At 37.3% G+C, this 22,866-nt stretch overlaps 1 protein-coding gene across 4 annotated transcripts in view; it reads right to left on the bottom strand.

Moving 5' to 3' along the window:
* Positions 1 to 733: 733 nt before the first annotated feature.
* LOC147401585 (ribosomal RNA small subunit methyltransferase J) overlaps positions 734 to 22,866 on the bottom strand; it is a 34,461-nt gene continuing 12,328 nt past the window's right edge. For 2 of the 4 annotated variants that reach the window (XM_086442908.1, XM_086442910.1), the window contains exons 3-6: positions 5,659 to 5,866; positions 2,016 to 2,113; positions 1,448 to 1,509; positions 734 to 1,351 (exon numbers count right to left, since the gene is read on the bottom strand). In XM_086442908.1, coding sequence (XP_086299034.1) covers positions 1,222 to 1,351; positions 1,448 to 1,509; positions 2,016 to 2,113; positions 5,659 to 5,866 — 498 coding nt within the window. In that variant the 3' untranslated portion in view covers positions 734 to 1,221. The remainder of the gene's footprint in view (positions 1,352 to 1,447; positions 1,510 to 2,015; positions 2,114 to 5,658; positions 5,867 to 22,866) is intronic. The other 2 variants (XM_086442911.1, XM_086442912.1) reach the window with 1 other exon arrangement.

The following is a 22,866-nucleotide window of genomic DNA, read 5'->3' as shown; positions in this document are numbered from 1 at the left end:
GGTGTTGAGACCCGTGAGGAGTAGATTAGAGTTGCTAGTGCAAGAAGACGCGTTTCGTGGAATCAGAACGCGAATGTGATCGAGAAGCATGAAGTAACAATCCAGTTTTATTTTTCAAATATTCAAGAATAAATTAATAATACAGACCCTACCCATTATATCTAAAAACTACTTGTTTAAACGAAGAAACAATCAAGTACTACACACATATTATTATGATTTTTATTTTTTTAAATATGCATGAATAAATTAATAATACATCCAATTAATCAAATCATGGATGATTGTGAACACGCTTATATTAATGTTAAGATATACGTAAAATACTTGAAACTAAGGCGACATAAATGCTTAACTAATCATTATCCATTGTATTATAGCTTGTTTTGTTAAAAAAAAGAAGTTATTAATATTTTTTCTCAAAAGATTTTGATAAAATTGATTATTCATCAAAATATTTCTATCAAAATCCTGTATTTTTATGCCTAAAATTTGATTCAAAATTCATAACTCACCAAAATATTCGATGAAATGAATAGTTATTTTCACAGAAATACTTATAAAAAGAAACTCAATTAAATTCTGTGCGGGACCTTGTAGAACTAAAATTATTTCACCATATTTCATGAAAATATCCTCTAGGCATTTCTTGTGATGCTTATGAAACCCAATTGCCTTCACAATAAACCAATGGAAGGAAGCCAAAAACACCTTGCACTTCATGCAAAATTAATTTGGCCAACTTTTAGCCTGTGGAGCATAGCTAAAAATGTCCAGCACAGTTTTTAACCCAAAACAAAGGCACTCTCTCTTCCTATGGACGACCAAAAAAAAACCAGGTGCACCCTATTACTCATTTATAGGGCACAAAACTTTGGATTTGTAGCAATCAAGGTCTGTATAAGCAATCAAATTGGCGCCCTTGTACCTGTTCTAGTTCTGGCAGGGCTCCTGTTCCATCTAAGCGGGAGCAGGGTTCCACTGAAGGAAGGACCGCTCTTTATCATCTAGAAGCTACACTACAAAAAAAAGTGCAGAGAATAGTGAATAAAATGGAACATACTCGCCAAAACTTTTCTCAGTTTATGCCGTCAGAAAGTTCATTAAAGATAATGTTTTCCTCGTAATATTATCCAAAACCATCTCTCGGTGGGGCTTAAACCCACATTTGTCTCATTATCTTCATCTCCCTGCATCTTAACTGGCAAAGATTTCTACGCATCAATCTTGAGAAGCATTAAATGACTCATCATCAGCTTCATCTGAATTTGAACTGCTGACCATCTTCTCGAGGGATTCCAGATCCCCGGCCTCTGATAGAGTGTGTGTCCTAAGAGTAACTGCATCTTCACTGAGTATTGAGAAGAAAGAAAAAAGGATTCCAAAGTCAATATAAAGAAATTTGGAGGATCTAATAACATAAGTTAAGTTCAGGAAAGTGGCCTACTCTGTAACTCCAAATATGTCTTTGATGATTAAGGGGCTATCCCTTGAGCAGAACTCCGGTAGCTGATCCAGAGAGTGAAACAGAAGGAGAGAATAAATTCAATGTTCCAAATACATGCAAATATTGCTGATCTGCTGAGGCACTCGGTTTTTGTGGCCCATTTAGAGAGAAAACAAAAGTTATGTGGCGAATCTAGAATGTCATGTAAAGTATAACAGATGTGTGAAAACCATCTCTATCTGCAATCACACTACCACCACTTCCCAACAATGACACATAATTCTCTCGTATCAGGAAGTTAAATGTTACCAATCAATAAGACTATTTGAATGGTCAATAACACTATGGACTGACTTTGACTTTCAACTTTACAACAAAATGGGATTCACCATATAATGGATGCAATTTTCAGCATATGGATCCAGTAGGAGATTTCATGGAAAAATATTACCATTTTGATAGGAATGATCTCATACTATTATTATGAAGTACATGAGCCAATGCAAAAAACTTGAAAACCATGGGGAAAAAGGACAAACCCACAAACATTAAATGTACATCCATTTACCTCAGAGAGATAAAAGATCTTCCCAAAAAGAGCTTGCACGGCAAGTTTTCTCTTGAAACCCTTTTCTGAGTATCCTGAAATATCCATGACAACTGGACCTGAAAAAGCATAGGCAAGTTGTTAGAATCTGCAAAGCATTGTGTGAATACTCAAACATTTCATGTTTTCTTCTTTTCCTTTTATTTTAGATTCTTAAGTAATTCATCATCTTCCATCAAGTACTTTGTTTGATAAACAAAATGCTTCTAACTAAGAATTGCCTAACAAAATAATTATTTTTCTACCATTCACTTCTATATTCAACATTCAACCTTTTCACGTTTGTCTGCCTTCCTCGGTAGAATCTTTGCCTTTGAAATGTTCAAGTTGAACATCAACATTATTTTCCATATACAAGTTTCAACAGTATTTGGTAGGATTGTCATGGCTGATCTTGAAGGTAGTTTCAGAATGAAAAAGCTTTTTCTCAATCCAATCTCTCCCCCTAGGACCCCAAGCTTCTTCAGATGGCTAGGGCTGGGGAAGATTATCTAAATAAGGGTCAAGCTTCGTTGCCTCTATTTGTTAAGATAAGGATGATAATCAAAGTTGATTCCAAAACTTATGAAATTGACTAAGGATAGATGAGGAATTGCACAGCTGTAGTGGTTTGTTGCAGATAGAAGTTCTTTGGTTGGCGGAGGTGCTATTAGAGAATTTGTGGCAAAGCTGTAGATCCTCAGACAATTTGTATAAGCCAAAGCAGACAAACTCCAGGGTCTGAAGGAGAGTTCAAACTGCACCACGGCTTAAGCTCCCACACGCCAGCTAGCTCACTACAGTTTTCAATAAGCGTAGGCTGGGTCCGTGGTACCGTAGGAACCGGTAGGACTCAAGCTGAATTGCAGACTCATGCCTTAGCCACTTGGCTACAATTTCCTATCAATTCCATGTCTTTCCCCCTTGCCCAACATTGCTTCACATGGTGATACCAGTACATATACCAGACAGAATGCTTTGGGAGGAAGGGCACAACCTAGGTGGAGATGGATTTGAATAATAAAGAGAGAGAATATACGGTCTAGTTCTATATAGGGCAAACACAAATAAGACCCTGCCATACAGAACACGACTAAAGCAATGTACTTTCCTCTCCCCTCAGCCAAGCTCCTACTTTATGTATTTGAGAAGGCCCACAAAGTATTCAAAAATTATTGTAACTATTGTACAAGACATGGAAAACGTTCACGCTGAGGGGAGAGACTGGCCTGAGGGTTCTTCACGTTGGGGGATAAAGATTTCAAGGCACCTGTAAGTGATAGAGGCAATCACAGCTCCATCTGTGATTGGTTGTAATTGTAAAGTGGCAGTTTATCGTAATATGTTGCCAATGGCTAATTGTAGGGAAGAGTCATTGGAGATCTCCCATAGAGTCCAATGAACACTGCTTGCTAGGTCTGGAGATATCAAATCTTAAGGATGGAATTAAATTGTCTTCAAATCCGACCTTTACGACTGTTGTGACCCCATCGGTGAGCTGCAATTGCTGAAACATGGTGGCCCAATGTCTACGTGTGCCTTGAGGAAGCTAAGCACACTTTTGGATCAGCATAGAAATGTGGGTTGAATTTCTGGCAAGATCCAGATATCTTGAATAAACTTTTTTCCATCTATTGAAGGCAATGACATCCCTAAACATAAATACATCGGAAAGAAGGAAACAGTGTTGCTCATATGTAGTTGATGGGACCACCAGCAGTTACTTGAAGACATTCTCACAGCCAGAGACAACTGGGGATAGAGGGCGTAAAAATTAGTTCAAATAGTTTTTGGGACAGTAAACTGCAACGGTGTTAGGATTTATAGCCCTGCCTCTGACGAAATCAAAGATAACTAATCTAAGTCGTTCATGAAAACTCCAACCCTGATACGTGGTGAGGCATCAAGCACTTCACTTCTCTAAATCAAAGGTTCATCAGTGATTGAGCCCCCAAAAGGTATGCAGGGTAGAGTGCGGTAATGTAGTAGGTGTTGCATCTTAGACTATTCCCATCTTGAGACATACAGAAGTAATCTTAGTGCATATAAGAACATTATCCCTCCCCAGAATATTGAACTTGGATCAGGCCTTTCTATTAAATTATGAGAATATTGAACATTAATGTGTATCCAAGAAGTATGAGAATAAATTATCAATCATCTCGTCACAAAAGGGGTCCACACAGGTCTACCTATTAGATTCTTTGTTGATTCTTCTGGCCTACTAGATCCACTCAAATTAGGTAAGGAGATAATTGATCCACTTATGAGTTATGATGCGAGTCAAGGTAAGAAATCTACATCTTCATGAGCGAGATAGCATATGAAGATAACAGACTGATGAGATATTGGAATGAAGTATCAATCACCATTCCTTGTTCTATTACAGAAGCAGAATACCACTCAATGTGCAACCGTTGATAAGTTTTCTATCTACTCCAAGACTCTTATCAAATGACTGAAAAACTTTAAGATTCTAAACAATAAAAATTAATATTTGATGGTAGAACTCAAAACATAGGGTAATTCAATTAGCTGGTGAAGATTTGAGCCTTGAAGGATGATAACAATAGTGATGCAACTGAAAAGGTTGGAATTCTCATCTCCAACAATCTCTGGATCAAGTTAAAATTTACTCTGGGAGGGCAGTTTGCTTCTTTTAGGCCGACTTCAGCATATCTGTTGGGAGAGAGGTTGGATAAGTTGGTCCATGACTTGAGAAATAATAGAGATGATGCAGGTCAGTAGATTGCAACTGAAACAGAGGATTTCTAGTTCGGATTTCAATAGAGGTGATCTGGGGAAAGAGGGGACTGTCGTATTAAGGCTCTGAAAGATGGTAGTCAGCTGGAACTCTAGGGAAAAGTCCTTCCTTGGAAACCACCTGCCTGGTAGGTGTATAGAGGGTGACCTAAACTCGAGTCAGGAAATGTTATATTCATGTCATAAACAAAACATTTGTAAGTTCATCTCCACTGCTTATATCATTTCCATTTATTTTTAGTTTCATAAATTAGGTCAATTTTATAAACAGAAAAGGACTATATTCTACTGTCCAAGACGGACTATAAATTGGACATGACTGCCTGATGCAATGGAAGATATTTTCTCAGATATTAAATTCCAATTTTGGGTTGCCTACAGGGTAATTATAATAGTAATACTTCAAATTTTCAAAGACCTATCCCAAACTATGCTTCTTTTGAAAGGAGTACTCAATTCAAGACAGGACATCAACCAAAGTCATTTTCCCCTATTTGTGCCATGTTGCCCACCTTTATAGAAGAACTCATCGGCAAAAATACGAACCCAAACAGATGACCTTTACCACTCAATCTCTAGCATTCTGAAAAAGGTGGTGAAAGGACTGATAAAATATTGTTAACAGATGATCATGAACACCAGATTGGTTAATTTTCTCATTACAAGTCTTCTAGATGAAGCCCATCAAAAAGTGGGTTGTCCTCACTAGCTGTGTGCATGCAAATGTACAGCACAAGTGGATGATGGCTCTTGCCTGTCATACCACTACAATTGTGTATTACGCCTTCCATTGCGTAGTGCGAAAAAAGAGAAATGACCATAAGGATGATACAGGCACACAAGAAGCACTTCGTTGAGTTACCTTTGTCCCGTACAATTCGTCTAGAGATCTCATTAAGAATTTCAGCAACCTGGGAACCATCCAACATAGAAGCTTTTCTGAGTTGAATTAGGTCTGCAACAATGTCTGGATTGAAGGGCTTTTCATTCATTGCATATCGAATGTACTTCCGCATAATTTCCTCTGTGTCAAAACCTGTCTGGATATAAACTAGCAAAGGTGTAAAGACCTGTACAGCAAATATAAAACAAGGGATACATCAACTGAACTCCTAATAAACAGAAATAATTGTGTGGGAAGGTGACAGAAAGGAGCTTTCCCACTTCTGCAATACATATTGCACATGGACAGGGGGTGGGTTTGAATAGTCAATAGAGAAGGGATTCATCAGATTATTTCTTAAGAATTGCAACAATTATGTGGGAAGAAGATAGGAAGGAGCCGTCCTCATCTCTGGCATTTGGTGAACATTTTTCATACTTCTTTGCAATGAACATGACAGACTCAATCAGGCGAATTTGTGCATAGAAAACCTAGGTAGAATCGTTTCATTGTGATCCAACTCTTATAAAAGACTTTACATTGGGAAACTCAAAATAAAAGCAAAGGTATAAAGTATACATCTATGGACTTCTTATATGAAGCACATTTCTCAGAGGATATTTCTTGGGTCCCCAAAAGAGAATCTATTTAAATCCCCCCCCCCCCCCCCCTCTCTCTACACACCCCGGGGTTTTCTAACATTTTCTTTTCTTTTCTTATCAGTGACTATTTTTTAGAACAAGATGAAGGAAACACATTTCTTCTTAAACAAGAGCACAACAAATGAAACCGTCCAGGAGGACTATGATGGACAATATATATATATATATATAATATTATTTTACAGTCCAACATCAACTCTCCATAAAATGACCAATAGAGAGTTTTGCATGCAACACTTCGTTTAATCTCAAACTTTTAGAATGAAAAAAGAAAATGAGTGCCTTTGATTCAGTTGCTATTATACATGAAATAGTAAATAAATCAAAAGTAGGAAATCAATAGAGAAATAATGATTCAGGATTTTCATTATTTGATGATCGAAACTAAGAGACATATTTTCAAAATATCAAAATTATGTTACAGCTAGAATTTCATGATCAGTCTGAACTCCACTTCCCAGGAATAGACAGGGAAAAAAAAGAAATTTAGATTTAAATAAAAGAAATTTGAAATTAAATGCTCTTCTTAAAAGGTCAATCAGAATATATAAAAATTGATCTATTAAATAGTAATTTAGTAACTAAATCAAATCCAAACGAAAAATATCATAATCTCGAATCTCTCCGCAATCTCTCATGTGCACTGTTTTTCATTAACTCATGAAATAACACCACAATTTTTGACTTGTTTCCTTATTATATGCTTGAAGATAAAGAAGAAATAAAAGAAATCTAGATGAAGAACAATAGAAAGATTTAAAACAAAACAAAAAAAAAACTCCAAAAATTTTACCAAGATTTTTACTTAGAATAATCAACGCTTTACTCGTTCAAAGATATAAAAAATAAATAAAAAAAATGGAAAACCTAAATTTAAAATAGAACAAACAAAAATCACATTTTTCTTTTCTCTTTTCTAGTATAACCTAAATTAACTAATCGAAGAACAACGGTTTCAATTAATCAAATCTAGAAAATAGATCAAGTAAACTAGAAGAAATATATCATTTTTTATCTTAAGAGAATCATAATAAATTGATTGACATTAATCTCAAACACCACCAAATTCTAACTATTCTCACGAATGCAATCAACAAATGGAACAGTCAAGAGACCGATCTGTTTGTTTTCAATACCTACATCAATTGATTGCAAAGAATAAATAAAAAAGGAAAACTAGAGAGCTAAATGAAAATAGTTACCTCTAGGGGCAGATAAAGTTATCTGACGTTATTTTCCTAATTTAAAAAAAAATACATAAAATATAAAGTTCTTTTGAAAAATTTTGCGAGAGTCATGGCCCCTAGTCTATTGGTAGTTCCGCCCCTACATGGAATGGAGACCTCCATTCATTTCACATCCCCCCCCCCCCCCCCCCCCCGGTTTTTTTTTTCCAAACTGCATTTTACTATCTTCACAATTTGAAGCTACTTACCTTGCACTACATTTCAATCATGTCAAGTTGAAGACTGATTAGAAAAAATCATATTTGATCGCTTCTGATCCAACTGATTCTAAAGCATAAGCTGGAGATATATTAATGGTGCTGGGAATAATGAAAAAATAGTTGTCCAATTGAAGAAGGGAATAAGCAGTGTAGATGGTGCAAAATAAATTAATCCAAGTATATGCCACATGGATTGGTCATGAGTGAGGTGACAAAAAGCACATTCAACATGAGAGGACATAGGTTTGGAGGCCAAGAGATTAGTCGACCCATGTGATCGCTTATTTGACATATTTTATCAAATTGTCGGTCGTTGGATGAGAGAAGCACTTCAATCATTTTATAACCTTTTAGCCTATAAATAGGTGATGGGGATATCAAAGATAACGGCCTATCATATTTGGGCCATAGTTTAGTTTTAGTTTTAGTTTTTTATTTTATTTAGTTATTGGGTTTTAGTTATGGACCTATTTAATGATATTTTGAGTCCTATTAGAAGTTCATTATGAAGTATTTTAAATTAGTAGGAAAGTTTTTTTCTTTTTTCTTTTTTTTAACTAGGAGTTTTTCTATTTTCCAGAGTATAATACATTTTGGGAAAGTTACTCTTTCAAGAAAGTTCTATTTTGACAATGTTCTAATCTAGGAAACTTAATTATTTTGGATGGGTACAATGGAATAAAGAGTCCCGGTTTAGTTTAAAAAGTAAATTTAGTTGATTTCTATTTTAAGAGTACTCTTAGATTTTCTTTATATGCAGATTGTATTAGGATTTATTAACAATGATTCTTGTGAATAAAGATAACTTGAAGAGTTTTCAGGGTGAATTTTCTCTATGGAGTTTCTCGCCATTATGCTATTTAGTTTGGCATAGAAGATCTTGAGCTTTTAAAAGATAATTGTCCATGCCTAAAATGGTTTATTGTCAAAAGGGATTTGAAGACAAGGACATTTGTCTTTTTGAAAAAACATAGAAAACAAGTAAGTCTGTTTTAGACAAAAGAAATAGAAATGATGAAATGGGAATGTGAGCGACTAAACTAAAAGGACAAACCTTCAAACTTATTGTTGAGTGTGGGTGCAACATTATCAACTTCTAGTTTAAGGTCAGTGTGTGAAGGGTATATACAATAAAAGGCATGGAGATGTTCCAAATAAGAGCAAAACAATAATTAAACCCGACAAATCAGTTCATTAAGAGAGAAAGCATGATGGAAAAGTTGGAAAGATGCACATGGAAGTGAGATTGAACAAGGGAAGAAATGCTCATAAGGGTGAAAGAATAAATAAAAGATATTGGAGAAGACTTTATAGCAATCTGAGGTGAGAAAGACCAAATGGAAACAAAGTGAAGGCTCAAAGGGATGGAATAGTGTGCTGGCTTTCCTCAAATCGCCATAATACAAGTCCTTTGAAGTTGTTATATAGTGATTTGATCATCAAATCAATATATCATGATTTAGTCTTGCAAAACGCTATTCTTTGAAATCACTTATAGCGATTTTCTAGAAACAATAAGGGAATTCAGGCACGATCCTTTAAATTCGAAATTTCCCAATCATGTATCCTTTCACCATTACACTTAGAAGATATATTGAAATGATGGAAAAACCAAATTAAAACTATTGGAAGGTCATTGATCTTGAGTTCTCCTTTGTTCCTGCCATAGGGAATATAAATTTGAGACCTAATTCACTTATGGCAAGGTGGTTGCACTTGATACATTTCCTTTTTGATCTCATTGAGATCCAACATGGTTTGAAGTTCTATTTTCTTTTTCTTTTGTTTTTTGTTAAGTAAAAGTTTATGATAGGAGGACAAGGCATCCTCAAGAAAAAAGACAAACTAAATTCTCTCACCACTTATAATCTCCCATCTGAACAAAAAATCTTCAAAGAAAAAACCTCTAAACTCCATAAATTGCATACACTAAGAAAATAGTAAACAAAGAATACTAAAAACTAACTCATGCAAGGAGTTTTCCTTGCCATCAAAGGTACACCCGATCCTTTCCTTCCAAATGCCCCCAACCGACTGCAAAGGGAGTGAACTTCTAGGGAATCTTCATCCTACCAGAAAAGGAAGGGAAATTTCACCCAAACAAAAGGGAGATGATCAGGTGGGGAAGACACCAAGAGATCTTAAAAAGAGAGAAAAATAGGACCAAACATCAAAGGCTAAAACGTAGTCTAAAAAAGATGATCCATAGATTCTGCATTCACTTTGCACAAAAAACAATAATCCACCAAGAAAAGCCTTTTACGCCTAAGGAGATCAATTGTTATCTGAATTGTTGACAGAATCAACCAAGATTATTGTTAGACAAACTGAGAGACATCAGATATATGATTTCTTGGGTGGTATTCGATCTGAATATGAGCAGCTTAGGACTCAAATTCTTGCAACATCGCCTCTTCCATCTCTGAGATCTGTGTATGCTACTATGTTTGGCAAGGAGCATCGTCGTATCATCATGACTTCTAGTATCCCTTCTCATGGTGTTCCTCAAGAAAGAGCTACATTTGTATCATCTACTCGTTTATCCCTTGTAGGACTTGGTAGAGGAAATGATAGGGGTGACGAGGTCACGACCGTGGTCACGGTCGATCTACTATGATGTGTTCCTATTGTGGGTTAGCTGGACATAATCGTGATCATTGTTATCGTCTACATGGATATCCTGGTGATCATCCTATTCATTTTACATCTTAAACCATTGTTACTACAACCTTGGACTCTCAGTCTGATTCTCCATGTCCCTTTAGATATGATGGGCCCTTTGAGGGCTGGGGTGGCTAAGATTATTCAATCAGAGCTGTGTTCTCAGACTTCTCCTTCCAATATTACTAGACCATCATCATCCTCAGCTCCCTTAGGTACTGTATTACCTCTGCATTTGTTTCCTTTGCCTCCTCCTCATCTCCTTGTTGGGTCATCGATTCAGGTGCTACTAAGCATATGATTGGTGAGACAACATTTTTCTATGATTTTATCTCCATCCACATCAGCTCAGGTTCGCTTAGCTGATGGTTCATTTACTCTTGTTCAAGGAGTGGGAAGCATCCCAGTATCTTCATCTCCTTCTTTCACACATGTGTTACATGTTCCCTATCTTTCCTCCCAACTTTTTTCTGTTAGTAACATTACAAAAAAACTAAATTGTTGAATTATTTTCTATCCATCTCATTGTCTTTCAGGAGCACAATACGAGGAGGATTGTTAGTAGAGGTGTTGAGAAAGGGGGGCTATACTACTTGGATGCTCAGCTAGATTCTCATGTTGCTATGAAATTCATGGTTGATTCTATTTTTGGTAGATCTACTCTTGTTTTTGGATCAATTTTTTCTTTTCCTATTGCAGCAACTCGTAAAACTTTGTTTTTGGGGCATGTTAAGCTTGGGCATGTGGAATTTCAAACATTATGCACTATGATTCCATCTTTTAAAATTTTGCGCACATCTGTTAAATTTCAATGTGATGTGTGTGAACTGTCTATGCATATTAGGCATGTTTATCCATCTCACATGAATCGATGTCATTTTCCCTTTTAATTGAATCATTCTGATGTATGGGGTCCTCCTGTTAATTCTATTGATGGTCTTTGATATTTTGTTTTATCGATGATTATACTCGGGTTACATGGGTTTACCTCTTGAAGTATAAAGATGAAGTTGTTTCTAAGTTTTAGGAATGTCATTCTATGGTTTAGACTCAATATGGTGTTCTTCTCAAAACTCTTTGTTCTAACAATGATAGTGAGCACACTTCCCACTCCTTTTTTCACTATCTAGACCAACATATAGTACATCAGTTCTCTTATCCATACACTCCCAACAAAATGGAGTTGTCGAACGTAAGAATAGACATATTTTAGGTGTAACCCGTTCTCTATTACGGGGTATTCAAATGCCAAAGTCTTTTTGGTGTATGCCTTTACTTACTACATGCTTCCTAATCAATCAAACTCCTGCCAGAATTTTAAAGGGTCGTACTCCTTTTCACTTACGATGTCCTTAGGATCCCCTTTTCTCCATTGAGCCTCGAGTGTTTGGTTGTACTTGTTTTGCTCAAGATCATCGTCCTAGTCCCAAAAAAATTGGATGATACTGCCATTCACTGTGTTTTTGTAGGTTATTATGGGGTGTCCAAGGGATATAGCTGCTATGATCCTCAGGCTCAAAGTTTCTTTACTTCAATGGATGTTTACCATTTTTAAACAAGTTCCTTATTTCTCCTAATTGTTCTACTTTGACCCTCATGTCTTCTATTCATTTACCTGTTACAGTGGTTTTCTCTAATTCTTCTTTGCCACAACGTAAGATTCTCACATATGCTCGTCGACGCTTGCATGTGCCCCCCCTCTATCATACTACCACCTTCATCCTCTCTGCAAGCAGCTCCAGTTGGTAATCTTGATCCTTCATCTCTTTCTTCTAATTTATTTAACCCTACTATTGCTCCCACTATTTTTCTTGATCTTGATTTGCCTATTGTTGTTCGAATAGGGATTCGTCGTTGTGTTTCTACTCCTTACCCTATTGCTCAGTTTGTATGTTATCAATCTCCTTACAAAGCCTTTCTTTCTACCATTGATATTGTATCTATTCCTCGCACCATACATGTTGCTCTTCTTAATCCTAATTGGAAGCTGCGATGGATGAGGAAATGATTGCCTTGCACAATAATCATACATGGGACATGGTCAATCTTCCATCAAGGAAGCATATTGTTAGTTATTGTTAGGTTTTTGTTGTAAAGCATAACTCAAATGATCTATACAAGGCTCGTCCTGTTGCACGTGGCTTTACTCAATCTCATGGTTTGGATTATGATGCTACTTTTGCTCATGTGGCCAAACTAACGTTTGTTCAAGTTTTACTTTCCATCACTGCTAATCAAGATTGGCATTTATATCAGTTAAATGTCAAGAATGCTTTTCTTCATGGTGATCTCACAGAGGAGGGTTATATGGATCCTCCTCTTAGCTTCCTGCTTCAAGGGGAGACTAGGATGATTTGTCGTCTTCGAAAATCCATATATGGTTTGCAGTAGTCACCTCGTGCCTGATTCCACCGCTTTAGTGAAATAGTTATTGGTATGAGTTTTCAAATATGCCATTCGAACCATACTATTTTCATCCATTCTAGTAGTATTGGACGTACTATTCCATTGGTCTATGTTGATGATATTATTCTTATTGGGGATGACTCATCATTTATCTCAATGTGAAGAGTGAGTTTGGTCATATGTTTGAGGCCAAAGACTTCGGTAGTTTAAAATACTTTTTGGGTCTTGAGGTGGCTTGATCTAGGAAAGGAATATTTCTTTCTCAAAGGAAATATGCCCTTGAACTTCTTAATGATACTGGTATGGTCGGGTGTAAACCTTCTTCATCGCCTATGGATTTTAAGCATTCACTTCATGAGAGTGAGGGTGGTGATCTTTCTAATCCTCGAGAGTACCAACGTCTTGTGGGTCGCCTAATTTATCTTACGATCACTTGCCCAGATCTCACATTTGTTGTTAGCCTAGTGAGTCAATTGATGCATGCTCCTCGTACTTCTCACCTTGTCCATCGCATTCTTCGGTACATTAAGTCTAGTCTCAGTTGTGGACTTATATACCATTCTTATGGCCATCTTGACATATCAGAATATACTGATGCAGATTGGGCAAGAGCAGCCACAGATAGTCGCTCTACTTCTGGATATTGTGCATTTATTGGAAGAAACTTGGTCACATGGAAAAGTAAGAAACAACATGTTGTTGCTCACTCAAGTTCTGAGGCAGAGTATCGAGCCATAGCTCATGGAACATGTTTTATGGCTTCATTCATTCATTTCTCAGTTAGGATTTTTGGTTCGTGGTTCCTTGCATCTTTATTGTGATAATGAAGCAGCTCAAAAAATTGCATCTAATTCATTTCTTCATGAGAGGACTAAGCATATTGAAGTTGATGTGCACTTAGTCAAAGAGAAGGTTTTTGATGGCTCACTAGTTTTTCAACATATCTCCTCTTCTCAACAACTTGCAGATATCTTCACCAAAACAATTGGGGCTGCTATTCTTTATGATGTTTATATCAAACTGGGCATGTTTGATACATAGATGCCAACTTGAGGGGGAGTGTTGGTCTGTGTAAGTAGCTTTGTATTATAGATTGGTGTGTGTAGAGTAAATGTATGGGTCAATTTGTAAACTTCTTGTTCACATATATAAGAAATTAGTAGAGCACAATGCTCATACTAACATATTCCAAAAACTCCAACTCTTGTCCCCAAAACCCATTCTTGCCATCATATATTCCAAAAAATCCCGACACACTTGGTCATAAGCCTTTCGTAAATCAATTTTCCCCATCAACCCCAATTTCTTTTCACGCAGTCTTAAATCAATACACTCGTTGGCTATCACCCCTCCATCTAAGATTTGTCTCCCTCTGATGAAAGCTCCTTGCTCAACCCCTATCAAATTTTTCAAGACAACTTTCAATCACGATGACAAAACTTTCGAAAGGATTTTATACACCGAACCAATCAAACTAATAGGCCTAAATTCTCTCAACTCATCGGCCCCTTATCACTTGGGGATCAAAGCCACAAAAGTGCTATTCAACCCATAATCCAAGTAATTATTTTCTTGAATCTCCTTGATCAACAACATAAAATCCTTAGCCACCATATCCCAACATCGTTTGAAGAAAGCCATTGTAAACTCATTCGGGCTAGGAGCCTTATCCCCACTCAAAGAAGAAACTACTGCTTCTATTTCCTCATCACCTATTGGCCTTTCAAGCCAGTCCTTATCTTCCTAGGTTAAAATATTGAACTCCAAATTGTCAAGATGAGGTCTCTTGGACTCCCTTTCCCAGTACAGATCTGTATAGTAAATAACATCTTTGATATCCTTTTCCCCCTCCACCTCTACTCCATTAATAATTAGCTTTGAAATTTGATTGTCTTTCTCATGGAAATTTGCCACTTTGTGAAAAAAAAAATTGTATTGTTGTCTCCTTTCAACCACTTATTCCTTGACTTCTGCTTCCAACTAATTTCCTCCATCAAAGCCACCCTTTGGAATTCCGACTTCAACTCCGTTCTCTTCACCCTATCCTCCACACAAAAATTCCATTCTTCCTCCTGCAAATCTAAGACCTCCAAATCCTTCATCATTTTCGTTGTCTTCAAATCTACCTATGCCAAAACATCTTTATTCCAAGACTTCAACTTTTCTTTAAGACCCTTTAACTTGCTCTTAAAAATAAAACCAGCCCAAGGAAAAAACTTCACTCCACCAATCTTTTACGAGATCATTGAAATCAGGATGAATCAAACACATATTTTCAAATCTAAATGGCATAGGTTTACTCCTAAAAAGCCTCACTTCCAAAAGAATTGGAATGTGATCAAAAACTAGACTCGGGGCCACTGTTTGAACCACATTTTAGAACTTTTCCTCCCAAAGATTAGCCACCTGAAATCTGTCTAATCTCGATAATCTTGGAGGGATTTGATTATTTGACCAATTAAACAATTTTCCCAAAAGAGGGAAGTCCATCAAAGACTGTCGAGTTACAAAGTTATTGAAATCTCATGTCTTTTGTGATTCTAGACCTCCCATTTTTCTCATGACTAAATCTAATGACATTAAAATCCCCACCTAGAGTCCACGGTTTATCCCAATAACCCGCAACATCCTCCAATTCCTCCCAAAACTGAATCCTCTTTGCACTTTGTATTGGCCAGAAATTCTGGAAAAACCCCACTAAAAATCTTCATTGACACCATTACAAAGAACTAAAACTAAGAAAGCTCCAATTAGAGAATTTGTAAAATTTAAGGCATCCTTATTCCACATCAAAATGATACCCCCAGTAGACCAAGGCTGGAAAAGCCAACCAACCAATATTACCACACCAAAGATCCTTAATAACATTCTCATCACACTCCCCTAATTTTGATTCTTAATGAAAGATTTTACAACCGCTCTTTTCTTCCTCTCTCCTAACCTTCTTAACATTCCAACACAGAATTTTAAACATCATTAATTACTTTTGACCCCTTGTCTTTCTACACGAACCTCCCGACTTGATTGGGAAATCAACAAGATCTACTTTAAGTCTATCTACCTTCTTAACACTTTTAAATCTTGTGCTACTCCTCACATTCTTCAATGGAGTAGTAACAATCAATTCATTCTCTTGATTCAACTTGACACTATGAACCCCTGATTGGTCAACAATAATTGATCCAAGCTATCTCCAAACTCTTCCTCCTCCATTCTGCATGAATTAAGTTCCTTCCCCTTACCCTCCTTATCTTTTCCATCCCCTACTGCAACCTTCATAATCAATGAAGTTTTCTTATCCTCCGACTTTGAAACAATACCAAAAGATTCCACTAATCTTAGAGCTTGACTTATCAACCAATTAACTGTCTCGATTTCTGACCTAAAAAGCCAATTTTCCACCTCTTTCCAATTGGGCTCATTCCCTCTGTCAACACAACACCCAATTTTTAACTCCTCTGAATGATCCAATGTCTGAGACTCAATGTTAGATACTAAAGAAATCCACAGAGAAGCCAACCAACCGAAAGATAACAAAGAGACATCTTCCCTGATCTCTTTCCGACTCACCTCTTCAACTTGAAATTCTTGAATCGAAGCAAGCTGGACCAACGATTGAGGAAATTGGAACCTTTCAAAAAACCAAAACAACACAACCCACATAAAAAAGAGACAAATCCCAGGAAAAGCTTAAAGAAGCCAACAAAGAACAATTTTGGATAGCAAAGAGAAAATATTTGGAAAAAGAAAAGGAATTGAAGCCCCTAGAGGACAAACGATGGGCGAGCATACCTCCTTCCTCCAAAGCACCTTGGTTTACCTTAAAGCCAAAAGGTTAGGAAACACTGGAAAAAAAGTTCGTCCAAAGTGCCACCCAAGAGCGGAACGTAACCTGTCCCAGATTGAAGTAGGAACGAGATGGTTGGAGGTCTAGATAAAAGTTGGCTTCGAACCAGTGTTTGTTGTCGTCGCTTGAACCACCCTTTTTTCTTCAACTTTTCATTTGACTTTCTCACTAATTGGAAAACAGAACCTGTAATTGGGCCGTCCTGAGTACAAATGGCTTCCACACGAAAATCTTCTAGTTCTAACTCTCGGGATCACAAACTCACTAGACCTTGATTAGAGATACTGGCTTTTGGGCCGAAGAAGGGAAAATCAATCTGGATTCCAATTGCTTTGTTGTTACTGAATTCAAGACTTACAAGCTTTGGGCCTGGGCCTTAAGAACTTCAGATGTTTGGCCCAGAATCTATGTAAAATCCTGAGAGGCTGGAGACATGACTGATTCTTGGGCTTGGCTAATGGGCTTTATTGAATCTGAACCTCAAATTTTATCCATCCCAACATCTTTTGAATCACCCTGAGAATGGACAACTAAGTCCTTCACGTGTTTTTCAATCATTCTGTTTAACCGAAGAAATTTTCTATAATTTACACTTTCTGCTGCCTTCCCAAGAATACTCGCCAAACGAGTTTTTTCGAGTACCTTTGAAGGACACAACCCTTCCAATCTCAGGATTCGAGAATTTAATACAGATCTCTTGACACGTACTCTCGCAGGAGTTAATTTCAAATTTGAAACTGAAATTTTTTCTTGCTTATTTTGTGCGCCCACCACCACAATTTCTGATTCTGCCAGGATAAAAATGATAGCTACAGGCTTCATCTTCCCCGTCCAAACCAAGTGACATTCCTCCAACTCTGCTTCCACAACTGCAACTATATCCTCATCAGCAGCTTGTTTCCTGCTTAGCACACTACTTACCTTCATTCCAGATAAATTAAAGAACTCTTCACTAGTGAACCTTTACCTATGAACGATGGTTTGAACAAGACACAAACCCTAAAGTAGAACCCTCCAACTGAGATTTCTAGCCCTTTTAGGATCTTCCTGGGAGGAAAAGCCACCTTCAATCTTGCCGACGAAAAATCATCCCACCAGCTCGTTCTTGTGTTGACCTACAAAAGACCTCCCAACTGACTGCCAATTTTTCTAAACGCAAAATCCACCCAAAGATGAAAGGGTAACCCCATTATCTGAACTCAGGTGCCTTTATTTTCCCAGCTTGTGGTCATACAATTGATGTCTGCAAACCAGGTCTTTAGCTGAACTATTACATTCTGACTTTTACTTCTCTCATTTTGGTGATCAAAAATGTTTCTTCTATGTTTCCCAGAAGTAGGATTCTCTTGTTAGTGCCCCATTTCAGCCATCTTTTATTGAAGATCGATTAGTTGTTCAGCCGATTTTTAAAACTTCTCAACAATTCATCCCAGTCAATGTCCTTTGAATCTGCTTCACAAATAACAGCCCACCTCCATCTCCCAAACACCTTCAGACTTCGAGAATTGTTACTTGAAGCTTCTTTTTCAAGCTTCTGATTCACAAACGGAGGAGAAGGAGGTTGTTGCCTTCTCTAAACTATAGTTTTGGTTTCTCCAGACCACTTTCGCCTGAAGAACTATTTTTGACTATTTCCGACCACGACTTAAGACCTTCTGAAAACATCTCTTTGGGCCTGAATTCCTCCATTCTTTCTTCTTAATCGAAGATAAACTTCAAAACCAAACTTGCTTGTCTCCATCCGTTTCCATTCTTGCCTTCCGAAAAAACTACTGATTGAAATTTGAAGGAGTCACTGAACCTTTGCAATTTTAAATCTACCACCTTTGTTCTGATTTGGGGATAAGATAAAAATCCTACCATCTTAGGAGAGTTTCTCTTAAAACAATTTTCTTGTTGAAGCTGCTGCGTCAAGCATTTTGCCCAACCAAGCACCTTCTTCCTCTAGTAAAGATAACCTAGAAACTCAAGTTTTACCCAACTCTATGATCTCCACTCCTGCTCCTTACCCAACATGAATGGAATTCGAACTTTTTTGCTTTCAGATGAAGCCTGCATAACTCTTCTTTTTCGCCTCCATCTTCTATAATAGTTCTCCAAAATCAGGGGCAGTCAGATCTTGATTTTAGCATACGAACAAGTCTCAGAGGGAAAGATGGGAAAGGCAACTTTAGGCTTATAACTCATTTTTGGCATCTTATTAGCACAAAAGGCAAGAAACAAGAAACAAAAAGGAATCTCATGAGACAACCCATACATTTATATGCCAACATCACTCTAGGTTTATCTTCCTTCAATGTCTTCTCTTTGGTTTCAATGGTTGAATCTATAGAAACGACCAAATAGATTAAGATCCCTCTGCTATTCCAACTCTTATTCGTGTAAACCCTAGTTTGTTAACTGATCGCCTTCTCAGAATTGTGATGAAGATGGGAGAAATGTGAAAGGTTTTGACGAACAAAGATCAGAAATGAGCCATTTATCAAATGTATACATATTATTTATGGGTATAGAGTATATCCTTGAGAGAATTGGGTAGCTACTCAACTTTAGCTCTCCAATTGCATTAAAGCTTGGCATATTTTTGTTGATCCACTAACACATGTATGTCCCTACTTATTAGGGTTGTGCACTTCTCCTTATGGACCTTAAACCCAAACCTACTACTAGGACCCTAGCTAGATTGGGCACTATAACTTATGTTAAGCCCATTCCTGAGTACAACTTGATTAGCCCAATTTGGGAGAACTCAGGTTCACTCATATTTGGACCCATGGTTCAAAATGTCATTTCGTTTCGTAATGTTTCGAATGAAACGTTTCGACTTTTAAATATAATGAGACGAAACAACCCAGAAATCAAAACATACGAAGTTTCGATGATTTCTCAGGGAAATCAAAGAAGTAAAAGGAAATGGGGAATGGAGAGAGAAAAACCTGAGTGGTAGAGTGAGGTCACCAGAATTAATCGGATTTGTGCGATGTTCGAGGTAAGATCTCCTTCGATTTTTATTTTTATTTATTCATTTTTGAAACAAATAAGTTTTGAAACGGTTCGAACACAGATGACATGCCCTTGACCTTGGTCTTCTCAGGAAAAATGGATTATTTAGTTTAAAACCCCAATGTTTTGGTAAATATTTGAGATACATTGTGTCTTCAACTAACCATATGCCCTTTGACAATAAACTTTAATGTAAGACTTTTTTAAAACCTTAAGTTAAGGTATCATATGTATCGAATGTTTCGTATTATTTCAGGTTTGTTTTGGTACCATTTCGATTTTTAAAAAATATATATATTGAAACACTGAGCGAAAATGAGATATTAAACCATGTCTAGACCTAGTTCATTTTTATACCTAAAGCCAATATTTTTAGACCACATGCGTCTAGAATCCATAACAACGAGCCTATATTCACTAGTCGAGCAAAGACACCTCTCAGGTAATTTTACCTTCAGGCAATAACACCTCTGAATGTTACCCCCTTCGAGTGATGTCGCCTTCAACTGATGTCATTTCCGTGTGATACCACCATCAAGACGATTCCACCTTTGGGTGATTCCTCCCTTTGCTCTGGTTGATGTAACTCTCAAGCAATGCCACCTCCGGGTAATGCCAACTCTAGGTGATGCCACTCCATAAGCAATGTTGCTTGCATTCTCATGCATTTGTCTTCTTAGATGCTTATTCGCTTCATGGCGCATGCTCAACCACTCGCCTCCTTAGACGCTCATCTACTCAGACATTTATTGGCTCTCTGACACTCTCAGTGACAACCACTTGCCTTCTCAAGCCCTCATTGTCCCATGCGCTCATACACTCAGACTCCCTGACACATTCTCAACCACATTCCCCTCGCATCCCAAGCGCATGTCTTTTCAAAAATCTCAACATAACTATGTGTCTTCTCAGGCGTTCGTCTTTTCACAAACTTATTGGCCCCCTTGCACACTCTCAACCATAATTACTCATTTTTCAAGCACTTGTCTTCTCAAATACTTATTGGCTTCCTAGGGCACTCTCAGCCACAATCGCTCACCTTCTCAAGCGCTCGTCCTCTAAAATGCTTATTGGTTCCTCAACACATTTTTAACCACATTTTATTCCATTTAGATGCTCATCTTTTCAAATGATCACCAATCTTTTGGCGTCGCTTGCCTTCTTAGGAATACTTGCTTTCAAGCAACTTCTCAATCGGGGAAAATTTACATTTTCTTAGGCTTTTGTGTCTTTTCAATTGTTTATCAACTCTGCAACATTTTTTGATCCATGGTGACTAGTCTTTTCAGCATATATCGTTTGAGTAAGCAACTATTAATGTAAATATGATTTCAAGATTGTCGTTATCTCATTCTTTAGTTGATTGCCTTGCTTAGGTTATGCCCACTGTAAAGGTATTTTTTGTGATTTACCTTGAGATACCAAAGATTCACTGATGATCCTCGAGATACCAGAGATTCACTAATGATCCTCGAGATCTCACACAAAAATCATATAAATAACAAAAAAAAACGCAGAAAAGACAAAGAACACGAGATTTTGTACGTGGTTCAACAAACGTACCTACATCCACGAACTCGAGGTGTCATTCCACTATAATATTTCAATATCACATGATTTTTCCCTCTCTTTCCAGATGCCTATTTTCTTGTCCCTCTTTTGTTCTCCTATTTTCCTCCCCCTTTACAATGGCTTTTAGGCCCTTTAAACAAAAAAACCTTAAACATAAAATAGGAGCCTTAATTATAATCAAATTAGAAATGTCATTTACCCCTATCCAAATAAAGTAATTATCTAAAAGGGGAGAATCCTCCCAAACTGGGATCCTCCCTAATTAGATAAAGTTTTGCCCAAATAATGTCACGTGCCCATCTCGAGATGTGTTAATTCATGCGAATGAACAGTCTAGATGGCAGTGGATTTTTATCCCTCCATAATAAAGAACACAAGAACCATACAAATAACAAAAAAACGTAGAAAAGATAAAAAACACGAGATTTTTTACATGGTTTGGCAAACGTGCCTACATCCACGGGCTCGAGGCGCCATTCCACGATAATATTTCAATATTACATGATTTCCCTCCCTTTCTAGATCCCAATTTTCCTCTCCATCTTCTCTTCTCCTCTGTTTTTTTCCTCTCGCTTTACAATGACTTTTAGACCCTTGATATAGAAAAATCCTAAGCCTGAAATAAGAACCCTAATTCTAATCAAATTAGAATTGTTATATTTACCTTATCGAAATAAAGTAATTATCTAAAAAGGGAGAATTCTCCCAAATTGGGATTCTTCCCTAATTAGATAGTGTGCCTGTCTCGTAATGCATGTCGATTGGTGCGAATGAATGGTTTAGACAAGAGTGAATTTTTATCCCTCTAAATAGTCTCCTCTCGAAGGTGGAGATTGATGTATCGAGATCCGCCTTCAAGAACTCTGCAACTTCTGACAATCCTTCTTGAATGAGCACCATCCTTGACTCCATTCCTGAGCTCCTGAGCTTACCTAGTTCCCTATTTAGCACAAATCCAATAATTTATTGAACCAAGACTTTTCATCTAATAAAATGACCAACTTGGGGTCAGGCATGATTCCTTGGGAAGAACCAAGTCTTTCCATTTCCATTTTTTTAGCATCAATTGACGAAAAAGTCAGATTCCATTTTAAGCATGATCAACCAACAAATAAGTCAAGGTTCCCTTTAAGTATCCATCAACCCGCAACAAGGCCGGATTTCCATATTGAACCTAGCAAATGTCTTAACCATCTTTAATCCTACTCAACCCAGGAGTAGGGCTCAGTTCCTTTAATGGACTGACCTTAAAGAGTTATTTTTTGTCATCAACTCACCCTCGAAAACAGGATTTGTCTTGAGCTTAGAAACTTGTCTTTTTCCTATTCTCCCTCAAGAATAGGGCTCAATTCATAAACCGAAGCTAAAAAATTAACATTTTTCTTTACTCTCCCTAAAGTGTGGGACCTGGTTCCCCCAATGAATCAAGATTAAAGACTTTGCCTCTTTCCTTCATCCACTATCCCTCAAGAGTGGGCCTCAATCCCCAAGCTAAAAGACGGCGTTTTTCTTCATCCACTCTCCCTCAAGAGTGGGCCTCAGTAACCCGAGATAAAAGCCAGGCTTCGCCATCATATACCTTCCCTCAA

Source organism: Akebia trifoliata, chromosome 5 (assembly GCF_017979445.1).
Source record: "Akebia trifoliata isolate Shusen 1 chromosome 5, ASM1797944v1, whole genome shotgun sequence".
In the NCBI taxonomy this organism is placed as follows: Eukaryota; Viridiplantae; Streptophyta; class Magnoliopsida; order Ranunculales; family Lardizabalaceae; genus Akebia; species Akebia trifoliata.
This window is presented reverse-complemented; position numbering and strand designations above follow the sequence as displayed.